Here is a 19,515-nt window from a genome sequence, read left to right as displayed (position 1 = left end):
CCACCGATGGCCCAGTTGGATGTAATAATATGTCTTGAGATTTGTCATGTGATGCTTGAGATTTTCTTCTCACATTTAGCTGTGATGTTAAGGAAATATATGGCCGTCAGATTGTAATGAAATGACTCAGAACACCTCCCTAGAGAGGTATGACACTGAGCAACACTCAATGCCTTTGTGATGGATCCAGCACCGGCCTGTAATATCTCTCTATATCAGAACAGATTACAGAAATCAGAAAAGAACTGCACTGTTTGCACAAGTATTTGGGAGTAACAACTTATGACGAACCTTCAGTGTAATTTCAGCATTTCCCGGCGCACATTAACCTTGTATTAATCATTCTGGATATCCTTTTCACCACTACACCACATGATCAATCTGCAAAGATTCCGTAATCTGAACATAATCCTCAATCGGAAGAAAATGACATCAGTAACAAGGGTGGGCCAAGAGGGCCTAGTTTACCAAGAATTGCAGAATCCACTGCAATATGTCCGTGTACAGTAACAGAAGCATAATGTCAGCTCTCAAGGGCTGGCACCAAGAATTGGAGTCATTCAGGGGATAAGAGGAGCCATATAAAGGAAACACAATGGGCCTAATGTATTAAAGCTATTCAAGGCTGGAGAGGATACACTTTTATCAGTTTAGCTGGGTGATCCAGCAAACCTGGAATAGATTTGGTCTAGGATTCAAAACATTTGATAGCAAATAGCAAACGGCTTTGGAGAAATCCATTCCAGGTTTGCTGGATCACTTCAGCCTTGAAGTACTTTATTAAATCAGGCCCAATATCTAAACTGGTTAAATTAGAAAGTGTGGAATATCCCATATATGTCCAGATTATCATCCAATTAGGTCTATAGCCTAATAAATGGATTTCTTTAAATCCTGGGGCTGAGATTTTAGATCTGACTCATTACACTGCAAACTACTACTTGGTGGGGACCTCATCCTGGCACCTTACTTATTGAAGGAATCGGCCACCAGCCACCTGAAGAGAACATGAAGATTATCCCTAGGGTTGTCATATAACCGTGACTCCAATAAGTAAAGCATGTCCAGAAGATTTCAATTCACCAAAATCAGACCATTGAAAGACGAAAGCTGATTGGATGTTACAGCCCTAATAAACAAGTTTATCAATGCTATTCTCTGCCACATGGGTGAAACAAATGACGAAGGTAGGAGCAACCTTATAAAGAAGGGGAGGTATTCCATATTGTGGTACTTTATTGTATTATATTCAGAGATCCAATTAAATGGCCAACTTTGTTTACAGCAGAGAAAGTACCAGCTTAGAATTAGTGAAGCCCCCTGGAAGGATTTAAAGCTGCTTAGCGTACATTGGGGTGGTTGGGTGGGGTTGTTGTTGTTTTTGGAAAGAATCAGTCCATTGATGAACATGTCGCCAGAGAACAGACTTCACCTTCTTTGCACGTCTGAAACCAAAACAGACCAGCAATTGTATAAAGGTTATCCAGACCTGGCTTGGTTTATGAGGGGAGGATGTTCTGTACAGACCAAGCTAGGGCACTGATCAGCATCAAACAACACAATCCAAGCTGTCCTATCGCCTGTCCATCACACCATAAAAACGTTCCGCTACAAACAAAAGGATTTGGATTGAAATGAATTGTGAACATTGTGGCAAAACATTGGGAATTATCTGTAGTAAAGTTTTACATGGTCTATTATTATGTGTTTTGTGTGCACTGGTATTTGTGTTTCCAGGACAAACGGATTATTGGGGATAAATCAGAATAGGGCACATGAGGTGTCCATAGCAGTAATTGGTATCCTAATACATGAAGATAACTTTTGGGTCGGTTCAGGCTTAGTAATTTGGTGTGACAATTCAGGAACCTCATCTGTTCTATGACAAGTTATTGCTATGACAGAGTTCTGTAGAAAATCACAGGACTAATATTCTATAATTATCACTGATGAGCAATATGATAATTTCTTTTACTGAGAAAGCAATTCCAGCTTACACACCTACATACTGATGCTTTGTTGATGAATTGTATAAAATTGGGAATTTGCTGGTTTGAATCAGAGAAATTTACAATGAAGTGAAAAATAAAGATTCACATGGAGATGATGGACTACATCGGAATCTTAGTTTGCTGAATTACGTGCACAGAATGGCCGGCTTACTATTATAACTCCTCCATACACTGATTGCATATTTCCACAAATCTTAGAACAAAGCCCCCAGACTGCTTTGCCCCCTACAATAAATGGGATGTTTTTCAGGTTTGTTATTGCAGTTTCTGATGTGTCTTTCTTACAGATGACGATGAAGTTGATGATCGCTGTGAGTGTGGCTGTACTTGGATCTCTGCAATTTGGCTACAACACAGGAGTGATCAACGCCCCGCAGAAGGTAGGTGGAAATTTACCAATCTAAAATTCAAATATTTAGTGACTGCGGTTACAGCTAGAGAGGATATACATTCACTGCCATTTTAGTACAGTAGCTCAGAGTCCATATTATTAGGGTTACTAGCAATACTAGAACTTGTGCTGGCCTCATACCCTGGGGTAAATGTCCATTTTACTCTCGCCTTATAAACGAGCAATGATTGGGCCCTGATAGACATCTGCTGATATGACTGGTCACAGGGACCTCTCCCAGGGAGACAGCGAGTTATCTGGGGTGAAAGTGGGCGCAGCTTCTAAAGTAGCCACTGACCAATCAGATTGTAGCATATTGGTGTCATTGTGCTGAAACATAAACAAAACAGCCTCTAAGACGAGCAGCCGGGGCCAGAAATAGTACATCTCATTAGGAAGATTAACCTGCTTGTAGAGATCTCATCATGTGTCTGGATTCCTAGGAAGAAAGGATGCCATTAACTCCTTCTCTGCTGCACTCATGTGAAATGACTTTGGTGTAATCCTACGGCTGTGTTCATGTTTTTCTGGCAAGATGACAGTGTTTAGGTATTCAGTTTATAATGCCAGCACCTTGTGTCCCAAATTCCTGGTTGTTGAAGAGTTACACTTACATACTTTATATTCTCCAAATGATTACATTTTGTAGAAGACAACAATTATCAGAAAGCAGGACACGGGCTTCTGCCCGCCCACTGTAAAGAAGCTCCTGCTTTTGTGATAAATGTCTTTGTGTTGTAGGGTGAATCATGGGGTGAAAGATCAATGGCCATCAATGCTGGGAGTAGCTGTGGCCTGATGTAAGCGGTGTTCCTGGCAATTCTTAATGGCAGGCCACACCTCAGCCATCTTACATTACCTTTAGCCGGCCGTTCAGGTGGAAAGCTTTGCTGTTGTGTAACTCTGCCGGCAGATCAGTCTGTCATTCGGGCTCAGGCCCCAGCTTGCTCTCCATGACGCCTCTGGTGAGGGTGGAGTTTGGGCCATCGGATTGTATAAGCTGTAAAGGAACAATGATCTGTAGGGCTGTTATTGTGTCAGGGAACCTGTGCCAGTCTGTTGTAGCACATTGCTTGGCTGCCCAGCATTGTTTGCTGTGTCTGAGCTGTGCAGCACTTTCCTCATTTGCCAGGAAGTGGCGCCGCCGCCGCTCAGGAAAAGCTTGCTGAGTCACAATGATCATCAGATTGGCACTTAACTCCTTCAGGTTCAGCGGGCCACCACCAAGGCTCCTTTAAGACAAAAACTGGCATAACAAATATAAGGGGAGCTTGTGTCCCAGGAGAAAACAATCTTCATAAAGGAGGCATGATTTTAGCTGATCGTCTTCTACGTAATGATGTTCTCCCTTCTGTTTGAAGAGAGAATGTCATCCCACTGACATGGGCCTAGAATTCCCAGGAGGTCGTGGGGTTTATCTGAGAATATTCCAATCCCACAACCAATTTTAGGGACCCTTCATTTTATAAACGTAGGGTTAGAGGTAATATTATATTGTCCTGCTTAAAGGTCACATTGGAGGCATCCTGAGGGTGTCAGAAATCCATTTGCAGGTTGACATTTTCCATGTATTTTGGGTGACATTGTGACATACAAATTTGTGCCTACTTGTGTCAGCCAATGCCAAGACTCTGCGCCCACACACCCTCCTCAGCCAGCTTTGTGTACACAAGAGGAATGTGTGCTGGCAGAATATTCACCCCTAGTGTGGGACGGATCAGATGACATCAGGAGTTCTCATGCTGGCTTGCAGAGTTTACATCAGCTGAGTAAATGCAGTAATAAGATCCTAGAACATGTCCTGGAGGCAGGAAGGGGGGAGGGGTGCTAAACCAAGGTGGGGGGACAGCAGAGACACCTGGTGGTGAAGCACAACAATTACACTGATAAACTCCGGGCAGCAGAACAAGTCACTCCATGAAATCTACATATAGAACACATTTTATTAAAATAAAATATCTGCGGTCTGCAAACTGAAATTTGTAGAAATATCAGTGCAAGATAAGAGAGTCTGTCAGTAAATGATAGGTATGATGGTTGCTCAGAATGTGAGAATCTCTTTGCTTGCTTGTTTTATAGGTGATTGAGAAGTTCTACAATGAAACTTGGATAACACGATACAATGAGCCCATCCCCGACTCAATGCTCACCTCACTCTGGTCCCTCTCAGTCGCCATCTTCTCGGTCGGTGGCATGATTGGCTCCTTTTCCGTAGGGCTGTTTGTGAACCGATTTGGAAGGTGAGTTATAGGAATATAATGATTATTATCAGGGAAATGACTCTGCTCATGTAATACATGTTATAACTCTCACAAGTTCTGAACGTCCTTCACATGTTTCTCCTCGGGGACTCCAATAATACCTGAAGCAGCTCCATGAAGGTCACTGACCGAGATCCCGGCCTCATACTACAATCCCTAGCAGTTTCATGTAGTCACAGGATCACCGGGGGGACATCGGTAGAGATTAAATAAATGGTGGGAAGGAAGACACAGGGCCTTCATGGACATGGAACTTTGTAGGAATCTAACAACAGCTTTTCCCAGCTACAACCATTCACAGTCGGAAAACGTACCTAATAAATCCCACCTAAGAGAAATGTCTGATAATAATGGTTTAGATTTGTCATATGTTTGCTAATTGCTATGTACGAATAACTAAGGTTGTTTTGTGTAATTGTCTACAGGCGTAATTCCATGTTGATTGCCAACATCCTGGCATTTATTGCTGCTATTTTTATGGGCTTCTCCAAGATGGCAAACTCCTTTGAGATGTTAATTATTGGCCGCTTCGTGATTGGTCTGTACAGTGGTCTCACGACTGGATTTGTTCCCATGTATGTTGGAGAGATCGCCCCCACATCTCTGAGAGGTGCCCTGGGTACACTGCACCAGCTGGGTGTTGTAGTTGGAATTCTGATTGCCCAAGTAAGTACAAATATGACTAATACATGGGGAAGATCATTTCCGGGAAGAGCTGCTGCCAGTAACGTCCTCTTCTCTCTGTACAGATCTTTGGTCTGGAGCCGATATTGGGCAGCGACTCATTGTGGCCTCTACTTTTGGGATGTATTTTTGTACCTGCCTTGGTCCAGTGTGCAGCACTGCCATTCTGCCCTGAAAGTCCTCGCTTTCTGCTTATTAACCGCAATGAAGAAGATAAAGCCAAAAGTGGTGAGTAACCAAACTGCTTACACCACAAGGTCAGCTTATTAGGATATGGTAGGATATGGATATGGATATGGTAGGATATATAGGATAAAGCCATGGGATGTATCATTCCATGCAGTTTCCATTATGACCGATCTGTTCTGTTCCTAACTCACAGTCTTGAAGAAGCTCAGAGGCACCACAGACGTTACTGCTGACCTGCAGGAGATGAAGGAGGAAAGTCGTCAGATGATGAGGGAAAAGAAGGTCACTATTCTGGAGCTCTTCCGCTCACCACTGTATCGCCAACCCATCTTCATTGCTATTGTCCTTCAACTATCCCAGCAGCTTTCTGGTATTAATGCGGTAAGTCCTGCAACCGTCCTATTTATTACACGCCGTTCTTCATTTCCTGCCTGCTGTGAAAACTCTGACCTTCAAATTTTAATGTATGTTGTTTCCACTTGTACAGGTTTTTTACTATTCCACCATGATCTTTGAAAAGGCTCAAGTCGAGCAGCCAATCTATGCTACCATAGGCGCCGGAATCGTAAACACCGCATTTACTGTTGTCTCGGTGAGTAACATACAAAGAAGTCATAGTTACATATTAGGTCAGGTTGAAAAAAAGACATAAGTCCATCAGGTTCACCCACTGGGGAAATAAACATATCCCAGATATAAAACCCTATGCACATAGTTGGTCCAGAGTAAGGCATAAAAACCCTGGTAAAAGTCAATACAAAGACATAGAAATGTGTAACTTGTTTTAAAGGATTCTATAGAAGTATTTAGCTAGGTCGATTATATAAAAATATTTAATAAAACTAAACTGGGAGATATCAGACTGCATTTGTAGAGCCAGAAAGACAAGTGAATAGTTAATGAAGAGATTTGATTTATCTTACAGCTGTTTGTGGTGGAGAGAGCCGGACGTCGCACATTGCACCTTATTGGACTGGGTGGCATGGCTGGCTGTGCTATACTGATGACCATTGCCCTGGTACTGCTGGTAAGTGTCAGGAAAAAAATGATTATTTATAAGTAGAAGAAAACACATCTGTTGTAGTTGTTGTTGTAAACGTGGTCTATGGAGGTTCCTGGTGTAGAGCGGCTCCTAGATGCTATAATTATTTTCACAAAAACATAGCTATTCCCAGCACTACATAGAATCCACACAAGAAGATAACTAATAACCTCTCGTTTGTCTTCTATAGGACCGCGTGGCAGAAATGTCCTACCTCAGCATAGTAGCTATCTTTGGCTTTGTGGCATTCTTTGAAATTGGACCTGGTCCCATCCCATGGTTCATTGTGGCAGAACTGTTCAGCCAAGGTCCCCGACCTGCAGCTATTGCTGTTGCTGGCCTTTCCAACTGGACATCAAATTTCATTGTAGGAATGTGCTTCCAGTATATAGAGGTAAGTGGATCCCAAGATGCCAATGATTTAAACACGTAAAGGCCAATGTATTTTAAAGACATTCTTCTAACCGAGTTTGTTTTCCTATGCAGAAACTCTGTGGAGCCTATGTCTTCATCATATTTACTGTGCTGCTCATCATCTTCTTCATCTTCACGTTCTTCAAAGTGCCCGAGACCAAGGGACGCACCTTTGATGAGATTGCTTCTGACTTCAGGCAGGGTGGTGGTGAAACCAACACAGATAAACACACTTCTCCAGAAGAATTCCACAGCCTGGGAGATTCCCAAGTGTAACCTTTCACCTGCAACACCTACCTCTGGCTGCTTCCTTCTCCTTCTCTACCTGTGTCCAGTCTGCCAATGTATTACTGGTGATGCAGGGGGACTTGGGGTGAGAACAGCGAGATGGAAAGCCTCCTCAGTTTAGTTTAAGTTGAGCATAACAAGGCCTCCTCCTGCAATCTTGCCACCAGCTCAGGGAGGCACAGCTAGGCAGCAAACCATTTTTCAAACAATTCTGCTCGCTGCATTTCAAACCTTCTCGATTAACCACAGGGTAGATCTAGTGTTCCTGGCAGGCCATATGTGAGTAGATGAAGGAGAAAGGAAAGAATATTTCTTTTATTATATAAATGAATGCTTTCCTTTTATAACACATTGTTTCATAGATAAAGGTTTCAGGCTTGCAACGCTAGACAGCAAGAGGGTGTGCTTTCTCACCCACAATGGACTCGTTTACGTACTGTAGTAGCATTTTATAACTTTTCTGTGACTGTTGAGGGAAGGAGAAGATAATTTGCAGCCCCTGCAATTCCGTTATTATAGATGAAAGAAGCTTTTGGGGTTTTAATACTAACACTGGCTAGTGGTGGAGACATAATATTCATAATGATGCTATCTAGGGGAAGGTTTATTTTATTGACTTGAGAACTCTGCTCAGAACAGGGCACACACTGATGCAATGTATGTATATTCACACTTGCGATGTACAGATCTTTTAGTGCCTAGTCCTTCTAGCTCCATGTTTGCCCCAAAGATTTCCATCATCTGTCACAGCTCCTTCTCTCCACAAGTCTTTCATTCTACAGAATATCCAAAGCAGGCTCTGACGGTACAGATTGTGTGTAGAGATTTGCCATTCCATTTATGTGTAATATTTGCCACAAGTTTGCAGGTACAAAACACCTCTCTGTGTAAATAGTGGCTTCGCCCAGCAGTAAGGCCAGCACGGCACAATGGGTGATGCCAAAATTCAGCCTGTCCCCAGAGTCCACGTGTGGAGAGGTGGTACATGAACTGCACTGATGACTTTTCCTTACACTGCAGGGCAGTGGGGATGGGTCAGCCAGCACTGACTAGTACAGGACATTGGAGGATGGCTCCCCATTGCTGCAGGGCTGATAGCAGCAGCACTGAATACTTTACAATGGCTGTGACCCTGCACAGTGTTCCTTCCACATGTCCACATGGAGGTACACAAACCTGCCTTATATTACGGTTCATGCCTCCTAATACTGATAGTCCTCATTTACTCTTCTAGTCAGCTCTAAGAGGCAGGTGGAGATGTCTGAAGCTTCTCATTCCCAGATTTCACAATACTGAAAAAAACGATTTCATTTTCCTGTCAGCCTTTCCTTAATTCCTATCCTTGAGCTTTAGACTTGCCTTCCTGGTGTAGCCACAAGCAGAGAAACATTTCTTTCTATATTTATAGGTATATATATAAATATATATAAATATATATTTTTTGTTGGATGGTATTATTAGACAGGTGTAAGTTACCTGATGCTGTACTGTAAATATAACTATTGTAGTCACAAAATGTGGTTTTTGCACAGTAGGTCAACCCATGTAGAGGTCAAATTTGTTTTTTCAGTTGTAACTTTTATTAATGTAATGCTTTTAATGTCTGAAATGACCCTTTTATGTTTGTATTACGCTGTCACCATATTCTATTATGTGTGCAGAATCAGAATGAGATGAATGCCTTGTATAATTCTTCTCTGTGTTTAAATATACAAGATGGCTGTCGCAGGAAGCACAGAGGCTGACGTCTTCTTATTGACCATTCTCCTGATAAATGACAAATACTTTTCCTGCTATAATGTAACACCATCCGCATGCAAATCTATGAAGCAAGCAGTAATCATGTTTCCTTAAACTCAACTCATGTTGAGAAACAGACTTGACATTGAAATTGGCTGACATTCAAATGTTTTCACAAGATGATAACCTGCCGGACAGCCATCTCTCTGTTCCATGTACTGTATTGCCATTGTCTGTGTTCTACTGAAATTTGTATAACACAATGTTGTTGTTGTGGGTCACACAGCCTGGAGTGAATCAGTGTGTATCGGTGGAATTAAATAATACCGGTGTGTTTGTCTGCGTGTATGTGGGTATATGTCTGTGTCACCGTACTCATGACGTTCATTTCATTTATTGTTGTTAAATAGATTTTTTTTTATTTATTGTGAGTTTGTAACACAAAACCTCGTCAAATAAAAATAACAAATGAAACTCTGCGTGTTATAAACCAGTAGAGATCTGGCGGTACAGAGGGATCTGCGTATAATATGGAAGCCTTTACCCAGATTTACTCATAATGTGCCATCGCTTTGGGACCAAATGTCCAACTTCAAGTCTTTTCAGAGAAAGAGATAAATGTGGACCGCGAAGACAAAGGCCTGTGCCAGGACTAAGCATACTAATATATGTAGATATAAAATAAAGCAGTACCTTGAAACAACAAATTACCCCTGTACATTATATACTATGACAATACTAAGAAAAAACTTGCTCTTTCTCTGAGATCGGAATCTTGCCAAGCTGCCCGTCCTCTAATGTATACTGCCAGCGGTTAGAAACCCATCATCTTTGTTGTTTCAAGAAATAATTATTTCATGATTTCATGTGTTCTTACTGCTTGTTAGGAAATATTAGGCAGGTAAATGTCCATAGTTTGGAAACAGGAGCACCAGGAAGTGAGCAGCCTTTGTATACAAGAGAGGATATACAAAACCCAACACAACTGGAATGACCTGTCCTTACGCTTCCTTGTCTGCCACAATTACTGCAGTATAAATAGAACTGGAATTTCCTCTCTGAACACAAATGTCCTACACTCTCATTAAAGTAATGACATCAATACAGAGAGCAGACGTGTATAACATGTCAGAATATACCCATCATTATACCAACGTGACCCTATGAATCCCTGCTGATTAATATGCTGCTTTCCCTACTTCTCTGATTATACTTACCACTGTGATATCACATCTTTCTCATCCATAAAGCAGAAAATACTTTGCTTCTGACCTTCACTTACCTACATTCACCCATCACCAGGATATCATACCAACGTGAGCCTGTGAATCCCCGGTGATCAGAATGGTGCTTCATGGCTGCCTCTGATTACACTTACAATTACAATTATACACCAACCAATGAGATATGACATCTATAACATCATCCTCCATAATGTATAAAATACCCTGCTCCTGGCCTTCTCCCTACGTATCTAGATACACCGCTCCTGGCCTTCTCCCCATGTATCTAGATACCCCCACCCATCAGAATATCATACTTACCAACATGTCCCTCTATAAAATACTAATATCCTGGTACAGTACTACTGGGACATCCCACCAACATAAGAACAAATACCACGACCCCAGCCTTCTCTATATCTACCCCACCACTGGGACATCACACCTTACCCTGTGTGGGTTCTGATGTATAACAAATATTTTCTTTGTTATTGTTTAATGATTGTAACATTTTACAAGTAAAATCAATCTTGCAGAAAATGAAACAAAGACTTCCTGAAGCAGTATCAGAGATGAATATTACATGAAGAGAGTAATGCTGTTTATTTGTCTGAGCTGGCACCCCATATCAGATGTTTCTGTGATAATGTAGAAGAGTCCAACCATAGTCCATACCAAACAACCAACAAGTCGGTCCTTCTATGTGTTTCCACGGCACGGCCTGTGTTACATGGACACTTCCCATTGGCTGTAAAGCGGCAGGGTCCTGAAAGAATTGGGACAGGGGACATAAGAGTACATTTACAGAGCAACTCTTCCCTGCACCTAGAAGCAATACTATCGAGGAATTTAGATGACAGATTTAGGTATTCAAATCTTCATTTACAAGGTAAGAAAAGCTAAGGAAATAAAATGTGGAGTTGGTGGGGGGCAGTCCTTTTCCAGTTTTTGAGATGAAAATCAAACTAAATGTCGGTGGTCTTAGCAAATACATCAATAATATCTGATATAAAGTGTAAGTTTTGTGACATGCGACACCCTTGTGACACCCTAGAATATGTAATACTGACAAGTTCCAGATCTGTAGTCTATAACATTTTAAATCTCTCCACATATACATTCATCAATGTGAATACGTCACACACGGCCTCTGTACATAGCAATGGAAATAAATGTAAAGCTGGAATCAATAAGTCTACACAGAAATAAACTATATTTGGATCTGAATTTCCATGCAGAGTAACAAACACGCCTATGAGCCTAGGTACCCACTCCACATAGCAAGGACTCTATCGCCCCCTACAGACTGTGGATTAGAATGCCCTACAGCAAACCGTATCCTTTTCTCCTAGGAAGGAGCAGAAGCTTTCCAGAAGCTGGAAGAACCATTTACCAACACAGACCATATTTAATTCTGCTTTACTCTTTTATTATAAAGTGTTTTCAGAGGCAAGCTGAATAGGAGGAGGGCAGAGTGATTTCTCTATAAATACCCTTATAATATATAGAAGTGATAATTCAGTAATGTTTCCGTTATGGCACACCCTGCTCAGTGGATGGATTTGGTAAGTCAGTAGAATCCCTCTTCTGTGGGAATGGGAAGGCAAAGGTCAGTCATGTCCTTTCTCTCCTTCTTCATAATGGCTTGTACCAGGGTTGTGCTACCAGGTATAGGTAGATCCCCATTTCCTTGTTTATACCTTGTGATTTCGGGGGATCAAGCTGGATTCTATGAGTAACCATCATTGGTCCCCATAGGTGTGCTATCTCTTATTATTTGCATGTTTTTTACTTGCCTGATTTCTTTCTCCTCATTTTTGTGATGTGGATGTCTAATGCCAGCTTTCTTTGGCAAGAAATTCCACCTTAGCTTGTGTCTGAAGCATCGGACTTTCCTTCAGACCTTCCAGAGTTTTCTATGCCTCTCTTATACTAGGAGTACTAGGCCCCTTGTGAGCTGCATAGATCCTCTGTTTTCTATCCGGCCTGTGAAGTTTGGACAGATGGACTGAATGTGGACATCTTGGAGGTCTTTCCTAGCACTTCCTGTGTCGGTCAATAGACAAGAAAATAGGGGTGGGGGTCAGAGGTCCCACCCATGTGACATGATCATTCTGTCTTCTTACAATAAAACAGATGGGGTTATCAGGGGCTGACCTAAAGGTTGTCCATATCAAATACATCTGTGGATGTTAGTAAAAACCATAGGAAAAAGACTCCCTGTATCACTCAATGGACTACTAGAAAGGAATTTTTATAATATTCCTAGTATTCTATTAGAAAATGACGATTTTTTTTTCTTTCGTTAAATTTGTTTTCAAACGTAAGCTTAAAAAACAAAAGTTAAGATTTTGTTCCACTCTCCATCCCCCAATCATGGCGTCCTTGAGATAGCAGCGATCAGCATGAACATTCTGTACTATTTATTGCTACAGAAGGATTATCACATCTTCCTGGAACAAGCAATGTAAAGGTTGTAATTCCACAGAAGACAGTACTGAGAAGTGATATATATGGCAAAGTTACCACTGATTATAAACCCCAGTAAAAACCTACTATGGTGGCACTATGGAAGAATACATGAATTCCATCAGAGATGGAAGGAAGTGCTGGAGGCACAATGGCAGAGATCCCTTGAGGGTTGTAATTTTGACAAGGAGGGCCAACCATTGAATTAGAGAGACGGAGCCCCTGGCACACCGCCTGGCTGGGATCTCTAGGCCTCCTACTGCAGTGCAAACCCTTTTCTTCATTAAAGATAAAATGGTTCCAAGAGATCCATACATGATAGGATCTTACCATTTATTGGCCACATCCCCTGTAAATGAATTTGGGTTCTGGCACAGGGCACAGCCTAAGGATAAATAGTAGAAGAATACAGAGCTGCCCTAACCCTTCAGTATTGCAGGTTTCTGGGGTGTTATAATGATCGGAGTGATCTGAGTCCAGGTAAATGTACATACAATGCCAATATGTCTGGGTGCACACCTGAGGGTCTATGTATAGAATTTGTCTGCAATTGGGGGTGACAAGGTTCTTTTTTGGGGATACAATATGGGTCACAGTGGAAGTTTTGATCAAATAAACCTTGTGACAGAAATGAACAACACTCAATACTTATAAAGAAAAGAAAAGTTGTACTTACCATCTAGGTGTACAGGGCCATGATTTGGTATGACGTCCGATACGATGGCAGAGCAGAGGTGAGTCCATATGTAGAGCAGCCATCCTGTGCCTAGGAGTACAGGGTCATCATCTGGTATGATGTAGGTTTCACTGATACTTAGGAATCCTGCTCTGCCATGTTACAGACGTGTTCTGTTCTTAGCGTGCAGTAAACATTAACACACAGCTTGCAGTCCTCAGACCGCCTATAACTTGTGAACAGATTCAGCCACATTCAGTGCGTTATAAAAATCAATTTATTGAGCATTCAGTATATTGTGCATTTAATTGAATATTTTCTTCATTTTATAGATGGAAGCTGCATCTGGTGATCAATTGGAGGGCCACAGTAGTTCTGAATCTTCACCAACAGCCAGTGCATGCGGCATTGGCACAGATCTCACACTCGTCCATACTGTCACAGATTCTTCCTAAAGGTAAAATACACAAAATGTCACAGGTAGTGTCAGCAGCTGTGTGGGATTGTAGTCCCGGAGAAGCTCTACGTTTTATTCATGTACTCTGAGATGTATGATAATTATGTGTGTAATGTATCCTGGTAACTCCAGCTGTCATTCAGGATGGTTAGGGGAGTGCAGGAGAAGAGGTAGCAGGGATAACAGGTAGTAGAGAGTAGGCTACAGGTATGGGGGGAGGAATGCGGCACAGTATAAAGCAGGGTGCAGATATGGGGGGCAGTGGAGGTGAATTCTTCAATAGGGTTTAGTATAAAAGTGGGTGCAGGTATAGGGGGCTGTAGAGAGGTGGCTACAGCTATAGGGGGCAGTATAAAGGAGAGTTCAAGTATAGAGGGCAGCAGAGAAGTAGCCATTGTTTTGGGGGGCAGGAATGGGGTGCAGTATAAACAGGGGGTATGGATAGAAGGGGCTTTAGAGAGGTGGCTGCAGATTTGGGGGCACAAGAGAGGAGGGTACAGGAATGAGGAACATATAATAGTATTGGGGGCAAATATGGCACAAAAATAGGGAGCAATAGAGAGCAGGTTGCAGGAATACAGGGGGTATGGATAGAAGGGGCTTTAGAGAGGTGGCTGCAGATTTGGGGGCACAAGAGAGGAGGGTACAGGAATGAGGAACATATAATAGTATTGGGGGCAAATATGGCACAAAAATAGGGAGCAATAGAGAGCAGGTTGCAGGAATAGGGGCAGTAAAGAGAAGGAGCAGTAGAAAAGGGGTGCACATTTGGAGGGCAGTAGAGAGAAGGTGGTGTAGATAAGGTACGTAGCAGAAAGAAGAATACAGTGATACAGTACCAGTCTTAGAGAACTTTAATAATCGGAACCAATGTGTTGGACAGAAGGGAGCATATAAGTTTCAGAGATGGTCACAGGTGTCTGTAGGAGCACAGCTGCGTCCGGTATGAATGCGCTTGATATACTCAGACTGTTGACAGGCAGAATGAATTGACATGTCACTGGTTGATCTGAAGCTTTGCCCTGATAACTCCTTTGAGTCACAATTAGTGCAGAATGGTACTTTGCTTTACACATGGAGAGACTGATGTCCTGTCTCCCCCCTCATCCATGTACCGGTGTATAATCATGTAATAGAGCCATTGTACGTGGCTGGTGTGAGCCACAGATGGGACACCAAGAGTGATTGCCGATAATATAACAGATTGGATTTGTTATTATAAAAAAAAAAGAAGCCACACATTACCGAGCTCCCCGAATATCTTCATGACCTCTTTGGTGTCTCTTCCCTGGCACAATTCCTTTAATTCACTCGGTAGTTCCTTGTTCTGGCATATTTGCTCTTCAGTTTGGTGAGTTGGGTCATCAGCCGCCACATGACTTTTATCTATTATCTCTTTGTACTCCTTCACTGTCTCCAGAGAGAAGGTATGATCTCCAACCTACAACACGGGGCAATATTATTACTGAGGGACAGGGATACTGAAAGAAGAGGCTGCTTCAATGAATCTTGCTGGGTATACACGTTACTGCTATGAAAATCATTACAGCTTTCTATTCAATGAATCATTCCAGTGTAAAAATCCAAAGATACCAAAAATCTGGTGTCCGGAGTACCACCGATGGCTATAGGTGGCTCAGTGGCTATGCAGCATTTTGGGCTCTGTAAGGACCTGTGTAATATGTTGGTACTTTATAAATACATATTAATAGTAATATAATATTATTATAGTAATATTAATATGAATGGATCCCCCTTCAGTCTCATCTGCCCCTCTCCTTGCACATCTATCCTGAGGCTGAACACTACTGCCAAAAAGTGGCATAGGAGAGGGTACAGATTGTGCCATGCAAACAGTCCAAACACATTCAAAAGATGTAATATGATGCAGCCATGCAAAGTCTGCTTTCCCTGTGGTTGCTGTGGACAGTGTTTAGGGCTGTAGGAAGGACATGGCTGCCACCATAGGGCATATTTTCACTTCCACTCGAAGGATTGCTCAGTGAACACGTCCCTGAAGATCATCCCTGAACTAGAGAAAAGCAACTCAATGTACAACATGCTCTTCACCATCTTCTGGCTACGTGGCTGACCAGTAGTGCAGCATTTCAGCCTTGCCAGCCATATTTTCCCATCGTGGGTGAAGAAACGCCAATATAGCGGTTGCTCTTCGCACCTTGCTTCTGTGTGAGCATTGCTTAATAATATTTCAAACATTTATCTGATTATTTTACACAGCTGGGAAGAATTTACTGGTTGTTCCTTCTGAAGATATTTCATTTCTAAAATTAGGCCCTCAAACAAAATCCTGACCCATTTAAATAACACTCGGGCACTGTCTGTGCTCTCTTTCCTCTTGCCCCATTCTTCCCCATCTATGTCATGTGACCCGGCTTTGCTTTAATCTTTAATAAAAGGATATCTGATTGGATGGAAATGTGTATCCCATACTATCCAATGCATTAGAGTAGCAATAGAATGTTAGTATGAAGACAAAATATTCAAATATAAAACACATTTTCCTTATTATCCCCTTTCTATCTCCTTTTATTGAGTTCATTATGGAATTTCCCATTTTTTCACTCATTTATTATGGGTAACATTTGATTGGCTCATTCAGATTTTATTGCTGTTGGTTGGTAATGCTAGCCATTTACAAAATGTCATTTTCCTCATTAATACTGCACTGCCCATGAGAAGAAGATAAATGTATAATCCTATGCCGTAATGTGGTTGTACGGGATAAATCAGGGAGATAGTTGTATGATTGACAGAATCCTACAATCCATACTGATCACATTTAGTCAATCAGACTCTGATTTCTGGTGATTTGACCAAAGTAGAAAAATACTCCTCCGTGTAATAGACCCGTGTATGACCAGCTTAGGATGGAGGTGATTGTTTTGAACTTTTCTGTCGTTCAACCTTCTAAACAGATTGTTTGCAGTATCCTTGTTTTATTAATATTATTACACAGTTTTTATATAGCGTCGACATATTACGCAGTGCTGTACAAAGTAATGTTACTAGCTGTCCCTCACAGGAGCTCACAATCTAATCTCCCTACCATAGTCATATGTCATTATCACAGTCTAAGGTCAGTTTTTGGGGGGAAGCCATTTAACCTAACTGCATGTTTTTGGGATGTGGGAAGAAACCAGAGGACCCCGAAGGAAACCCACACACACACAGGGAGAACCTGCAAACTCCATGCAGATAATGTCCTGGCCAAGATTCCAACCTGGGACCCAGCACTGCAAAGGCCAAAGTGCTAACCACTGACCCATTGTGCTGTCTTGTTTTAAGTGTTTTTTGGTTTTGATTAGGTGAACAAAGGGTAAACCATGACCAGAACAGAAGGAAGTAACCATCCCTCAGAAAAGTTTAATGGATTTACACTTCAATTCTGTGCAGTTTTTACCTGCCCCAGGGCTAATATTCCAATACTTGTTGATTACATGTCAGACAGACAGAAGGTATTTTATCATTCATGCAGCAGAACAGGCTGCTGTAGCAAGCCAGGAGAATAACATTCTAATTTATCTCTGGGCATTATAGATATATCTAGAGTTCTACCCTTCCTAGTGTTTCTGCACAATATAAACCAGGATTAGCAGATTGGGACCCGTCACAACCTCTGCTGCAGCGACATCTTCCCAAGAAACAATCAGATAATATATTTTCCAGCATCCACCAGAAGCCAGTGACTTGGTTCTTACCTTGACAACGACACAATCACTCAGGTAAAAGAGTCCAAGAAGACACAGAAGTTTGGTCCACATCTTGAGGTCCTCAGTGGTTCTTCTTTGCCGGACTCTGCTGTTGTGTATTTATGCTTTGTGTCTAATCAGGAAGAAGTTTCTCCTCTTCTCATTGGCTAATGTGTGACTTGGCAACTTTCAACATCCCCATAAAACTTTACTATCAATGATGGATTAGATGACTTTTATTAGCCTCGCTGTCTATTGACTGAACCCTGGCCAAGATCAAATAATCCAGAATGTGAGCCAACCTTGTGTGAGAGAATCACCTGCATATCTATCAGAACTTGTTCTCATGTTTGTGTCTTTTGTCTGTGATTGCATGAATGCATGTCAGTCTACTACGCGTCTACAATTCACTAACAACAGACCAATGTGTTTATCTTTTAAATTGTTTTTTAGGATTAAAATTGCTTGAGGGTGGAAAGGTAAGTAGCTGGATGGAAAACTGAGCCAAATCAGGCCACTAGTCCAGTTTGCTTACCCATGGGGTCATAGCTTAGGCTATCGGGGACCACGGAGCAGTCCAGATATAATGTGAACATCTTGCTGTATCTTTGAATGGTTCTGCTTATATCTTTGAATTACTCAATTTGGGGAGGTGTCTGGAAAAAAATTCCCATCATGTCAAATAAACTGTAGTGAGTGCTGTTAATGCTGATTTTGCTGGATGTGTTGGAATGATGTTGCAGTGGGGAGCAGGTTGGGTCTCATGGGGAGATGTTCCAGTGGGGAGGAGATGGGGTCTCATGGAGAGGTCTCATGGAGAGATGTTGCAGTGGGGAGTAGATGGGTTCTCATAGAGAAGGGTCTCACAGGGAAATGTTGCAGTGGGGAGCAGATGGGGTCTCATGGAGAGTTTGAAAAAAGTCGATCAAGTTCAACCACTAGGTAAATAAACATATCCCACAAAAAAAAATCCTATGGACATAGTCCAGTGAAAGGCAAAAAAACCCTGGTACAATTTGCTTCAACAGGGGAAAAAAAATTCCTTCCTGATCCTATGAGGCAATCGGATGTTCCCTGGATCCCTGGGTTATTTTTACTTTAAAGCTTCAATCCCCAGTTATATTCTGTGCTTCTAGAAAAACATCCAGCTTTTTCAGTTTTTTTCTTAAAGCAATCTATTGTAGTTTCTGAAACTACTTCCTGAGAGCGCCAATTCCACATTTTCACAGCCCTTACAGTGAAGAATCCCTTCCTTATCTGGAGCTTAAACTTGTTTTCCTCCAGACGCAAGGAGCCCCCCCTTGTCTTTTGTAATTATCTGAAAGTGAATAATTGGGAAGGGAGTTCTCTTTATGAACCAGGTATACACATCATTCTGTGGACAGAGCTGTACATTTCCTATCACACATCATTCTGTGAACGGAGCTGTACATTTCACTTCACACATCATTCTGTGGACAAAGCTGTAAATTTCATATCACACATCATTCTGTGGACAGTGCTTTGCATTTCCCATCACACATCATTCTGTGGACAGAGCTGTACATTTCCTATCACACATCATTCTGTAGACAGAGCTGTACATTTCCCATTACACATCATTCTGTGAACAGAGCTTTGCATTTCCCATCACGCATCATTCTGTGGACAGTGCTGTACATTTCCTATCACACATCATTCTTTAGACAGTGCTGTATATTTCCCTTCACACATCATTCTGTGGACAGTGCTTTACATTTCCCATCACTCATCATTCTGTGGACAGAGCTGTACATTTCCTATCACACATCATTCTGTAGACAATGCTGTACATTTCCCATCACACATCATTCTTTGGACAGTGCTGTATATTTCCCATCACACAACATTCTGTAGACAGTGCTGTATATTTCCCATCACACATCATTCTGTGGACAGTGCTTTACATTTCCCATCATACATCATTCTGTGGACAGAGCT

General features: G+C 41.8%; 2 protein-coding genes across 3 annotated transcripts in view; one reads left to right on the top strand and one right to left on the bottom strand.

Moving 5' to 3' along the window:
• SLC2A1 (solute carrier family 2 member 1) overlaps positions 1–9,495 on the top strand; it is a 45,890-nt gene extending 36,395 nt beyond the window's left edge. For both annotated transcript variants that reach the window (XM_072427325.1, XM_072427326.1), the window contains exons 2-10: positions 2,300–2,392; positions 4,483–4,643; positions 5,090–5,330; positions 5,414–5,576; positions 5,731–5,918; positions 6,025–6,129; positions 6,463–6,564; positions 6,770–6,973; positions 7,066–9,495. In XM_072427325.1, coding sequence (XP_072283426.1) covers positions 2,300–2,392; positions 4,483–4,643; positions 5,090–5,330; positions 5,414–5,576; positions 5,731–5,918; positions 6,025–6,129; positions 6,463–6,564; positions 6,770–6,973; positions 7,066–7,269 — 1,461 coding nt within the window. In that variant the 3' untranslated portion in view covers positions 7,270–9,495. The remainder of the gene's footprint in view (positions 1–2,299; positions 2,393–4,482; positions 4,644–5,089; positions 5,331–5,413; positions 5,577–5,730; positions 5,919–6,024; positions 6,130–6,462; positions 6,565–6,769; positions 6,974–7,065) is intronic.
• Positions 9,496–13,648: 4,153 nt separating this feature from the next.
• LOC140341117 (guanylin-like) lies at positions 13,649–17,689 on the bottom strand. Its single transcript, XM_072426659.1, has 3 exons — positions 17,566–17,689; positions 15,092–15,287; positions 13,649–13,840 (listed from the first exon to the last, which is right to left on the bottom strand). Exons 1-3 carry the CDS (start codon positions 17,626–17,628, stop codon positions 13,773–13,775), a joined length of 327 nt encoding a protein of 108 aa, XP_072282760.1. The 5' UTR covers positions 17,629–17,689; the 3' UTR covers positions 13,649–13,772.
• Positions 17,690–19,515: the final 1,826 nt, after the last annotated feature.

Source organism: Pyxicephalus adspersus, chromosome 11, assembly GCF_032062135.1.
Source record: "Pyxicephalus adspersus chromosome 11, UCB_Pads_2.0, whole genome shotgun sequence".
NCBI classification, from domain to species: domain Eukaryota; kingdom Metazoa; phylum Chordata; class Amphibia; order Anura; family Pyxicephalidae; genus Pyxicephalus; species Pyxicephalus adspersus.
This window is presented reverse-complemented; position numbering and strand designations above follow the sequence as displayed.

Coding starts and splice junctions, on each gene's coding strand:
- LOC140341117 (XM_072426659.1), bottom strand. CDS start 17,628: ATGTGGACCAAACTTCTGTGTCTTCTTGGACTCTTTTACCTGAGTGAT. Junction 15,288..17,565: donor GTGATTGTGTCGTTGTCAAG/GTAAGAACCAAG, acceptor CCCGTGTTGTAG/GTTGGAGATCATACCTTCTC. Junction 13,841..15,091: donor GAAGATATTCGGGGAGCTCG/GTAATGTGTGGC, acceptor TTTTACCTTTAG/GAAGAATCTGTGACAGTATG.